At 45.1% G+C, this 3501-nt stretch overlaps 1 protein-coding gene across 1 annotated transcript; it reads right to left on the reverse strand.

Moving 5' to 3' along the window:
- Positions 1-707: 707 nt before the first annotated feature.
- Positions 708-3256, reverse strand: LOC149332837 (uncharacterized). The gene has a single exon (XM_089558423.1). The coding sequence runs from the start codon at positions 3246-3248 to the stop codon at positions 1800-1802; it is 1449 nt and encodes a 482-aa protein (XP_089414549.1). The 5' UTR covers positions 3249-3256; the 3' UTR covers positions 708-1799.
- Between the last annotated feature and the right edge of the window lie 245 nt (positions 3257-3501).

Here is a 3501-nt window from a genome sequence, read left to right on the forward strand (position 1 = left end):
TTCGCAAAGTCGAGAAATATTGCATCTACTTGCCCACCCTGATCAATGCATGCCAAAAGTTCATTGGTTGTGTGAATTAGTTGTGTTACGGTGGACAGGCCACGCCTAAACCCATGCTGGTTACTAGAAAAGAAGTTACTGCTTTCTAGAAAAGAAATCAAGTGCTTGAAAATGAAATGCTCCATAACCTTACCCGAGGTACACAGGAGTGAAACTGGCCTGTAGTTGTTTACACAAAGTTTGTCACCCGATTTGTGGATAGGGATGACCTTTGCAGTCTTCCAGTCAGCCGGAACTTCTGAATTTAAAAGACTTTCATTGTAAATGATGACAAGATATTTCACGCACCATTCTGCGTAGCGGGAGAGAAACGCATTTGGAATGCCATCGGGCCCAGGAGACTTCTTTTTGTCTAAATTGAGTAGAGCTGCAAAAACTCCTTCGACAGATATTTGTAGGTCTGGTAAGATAAGGCACGTGGATCGAAATTCAGGCTCCTGCCTACTGTCAGTAGAAAACACTGAAGAAAAGTAATTATTGAAAGCTGATGCAATGTCGTAAGGATCCTTACTTTCTCTGTTATTCAAACGAATTTTACTAACTGTATCCTTCTTCTTTGTTAAGTGTATCCAAAATTTGTCTGGGTCTGCGGTGAGAAAGTTATGCATTTTAACGTTAAAAAAAGTGTACTTAGACTGTTTAATTTTCATGCGCAACTCTGTGCGAAGTGACCGTAGGGAAACGTGCCCTGTTTTAAAGCGCTTGGATCCTAGACGCTTGATACGACGCTTGAGCTGGAGCAGTTCGCGAGTAATCCAGGGACTACTGCGATTCATTTTTCTAAGTTTAGTCGGCACGTATCTTGTGATACATTTGTGTACAATAGACTTGAAGTGCACCCATAGGTCATTAACTTTCATGAGACCAGCCGCGTGTTTCTCAACGAATTCATCGTAGTCTTGTTCCAATAAATCTAAGATACTTTCGTCTAGGGCATTGTTGAAGTCAAGAAATGGTTTTCTTAACTCACGGACAGGCGGTCGCATCATGTTACTTTTGAAGAGTACAGCTTTGTGATCAGAAATGCCTGGTATGATTTCAACGGAGAAGCCAAGTTTTTCAATAGTATCGGTAACAAACACAAGGTCTAGAAGGGAGCTTGAACCTGATGCAGTACGTGTCGGCCCCTGCACGACCTGCTTTAAATTAAATGCAAAGGCGATATCAAGCAAAAGATCAGAATTTTGACATGAAGCTACAGTACGCAGAAGTTCCCAGTTGATTTTTGGTAAATTAAAGTCACCACACATCATTACATAAGCATATTTTTTACCATGTTCTAACAAAAATTCGTGCAGTCGTTCTAGAACCGAGACGTCTGCATCCGGGGGTCTATACACAGAACCAATAAAAATGTTCAAATTGTTAAACCGAAGCAATATCCAAACCATTTCGATGCCTGTGTTATGAGGAATAACTGTGTAATCTAGTCCCTTTTTTATAGCTATGGCTACGCCCCCTCCCCTTCCGCTACGGTCGTGCCGTACTATCTCATGAGTGTTGGGTATTACTTCTGAATCAGGAATAGCTTCGTTCAACCAAGTCTCGGTTATGATTGTGATGTCTGCGTCGTGTGTGATAAGAAGACCTTCTAAGTCATCGCATTTATTCCATATGCTTCTGGCATTAATGTTCAACAAAGAAAAAGGGACCGCAGTGGGGCGGACTTCGAGGCATTGGCTGGGTAACTTCACAGTCTGCGCATGTCTGTGATATTTGCGAGCGTCCGAACAGACTGGTCAGGGATCATTTACGGGCACTCTTTCCTCGAGAGTTTCATCCCATCGGAACAGTTTTCCGTTGATCTTTATCTTGTCAAAAAAGAGCCCGATTTTCGCACCATTTGCTTTTTGCTGTTGGGCGCTGTCCCAAAGCTTCTTACGTATTGACTGAACACGTGGCGAAAAGTCTTCCGAGATCACGTATTTCGTTTTTTTTAGCTTGCTGCAATTTTGAAGGATCCTTCCCTTGTCCTTTCCGTTCAACAGTTTAAAGATTAGTGGGCGGCATTTCTTTTCAGCAGGTCTTCCAAGTCTGTGAATTCGCTCGATAGCTACATTAGGCACCTTCAGTATGTCGTTGAGAATTTTTTCAGACACAATTGCCTCTAGGTCCTGGTGCTGCTCGTCATTTTTTTCTGGCACACCGTAGACAATCAGATTATTTCTCCTGCTTCTGTTTTCTAAGTCGTCAACCTTACGAAGCAAAGTTTCCACAGTTTTTTGCATTTCGTCGACTCTCTGTGAATAAGATGTAACAGTAGAAGTCAATCCGTCCAGTTTTCCTTCGATAGCAGCTATCCTGTTATTTGTTTCGCCAAGTTGTTGATGTACTGACTGCGTGGTTTGCTTTAGGACATTCAGTTCAGCTAGAATTTGTGTAAACATAGTTTCAGTGCCAGGTCCAGGATTAAGTTCGACGTCACCACAAGAACAAAGCAAGTCCACGAAACAATGGTAAATCGCCAAAAGCACTACGCTCAGGGGCCGTGGGCACGGCAGAAGCAAAAGAAAGGCATCATCGCTATGGTAAACGTGGACAGGACGCCTGTCCCTCACCTGGATAAGAAACAAGAAGGGGCTTGTAAGACGCATATTCCTTGTGCTTCCGCCGCGCCCACTGACAAGGCTGCACCGCAGGTCCGTCTTTATACCCGTCGGAGCTGGTGACGTAGATGATGGTGGCTGGTGATAATCAGCGTGTGGTAGATTCCAGGCGGGCAGGTCCGGATTTTCAGTTCCGCAGGTGTTTTCCGCTGACTGGTTGGTCAAGAAGACGTGATGCTCGGTCGCTTCGACAGGAAAACCGAAGCATATTTCGCCTGGTGAAAGCTTCACAGCGATGAAGTGCACGGCCTGGATAAGAAACAAGAAGGGGCTTGTAAGACGCATATTCCTTGTGCTTCCGCCGCGCCCACTGACAAGGCTGCACCGCAGGTCCGTCTTTATACCCGTCGGAGCTGGTGACGTAGATGATGGTGGCTGGTGATAATCAGCGTGTGGTAGATTCCAGGCGGGCAGGTCCGGATTTTCAGTTCCGCAGGTGTTTTCCGCTGACTGGTTGGTCAAGAAGACGTGATGCTCGGTCGCTTCGACAGGAAAACCGAAGCATATTTCGCCTGGTGAAAGCTTCACAGCGATGAAGTGCACGGCCTGGATAAGAAACAAGAAGGGGCTTGTAAGACGCATATTCCTTGTGCTTCCGCCGCGCCCACTTATACACCGAGCTCAAATTATGCCAAATTCATGGCAAGTGTGCGAAATAAAAAAAAAATTAAGAAAATCAATCTGCATTGAGATTTTCGAGCACGATCAAAGTATTCAGTGCTACACGGGCATTTTCAACGGTCATTGAAATTAGAGAAGTTGGCCTCGTGTGCGTTGGATGGCGCCAAATGTTCCGCCGGCAGCCATAGCGCGGCGATGTACGGCATAACTGTGC

Source organism: Amblyomma mixtum, chromosome 8, assembly GCF_055824585.1.
Source record: "Amblyomma mixtum isolate Tamu chromosome 8, ASM5582458v1, whole genome shotgun sequence".
NCBI classification, from domain to species: Eukaryota; Metazoa; Arthropoda; class Arachnida; order Ixodida; family Ixodidae; genus Amblyomma; species Amblyomma mixtum.

Bases quoted from the DNA above. Each gene is read 5' to 3' on its own strand.
- LOC149332837 (XM_089558423.1), bottom strand. From the start codon at position 3,248: ATGCGTCTTACAAGCCCCTTCTTGTTTCTTATCCAGGCCGTGCACTTC.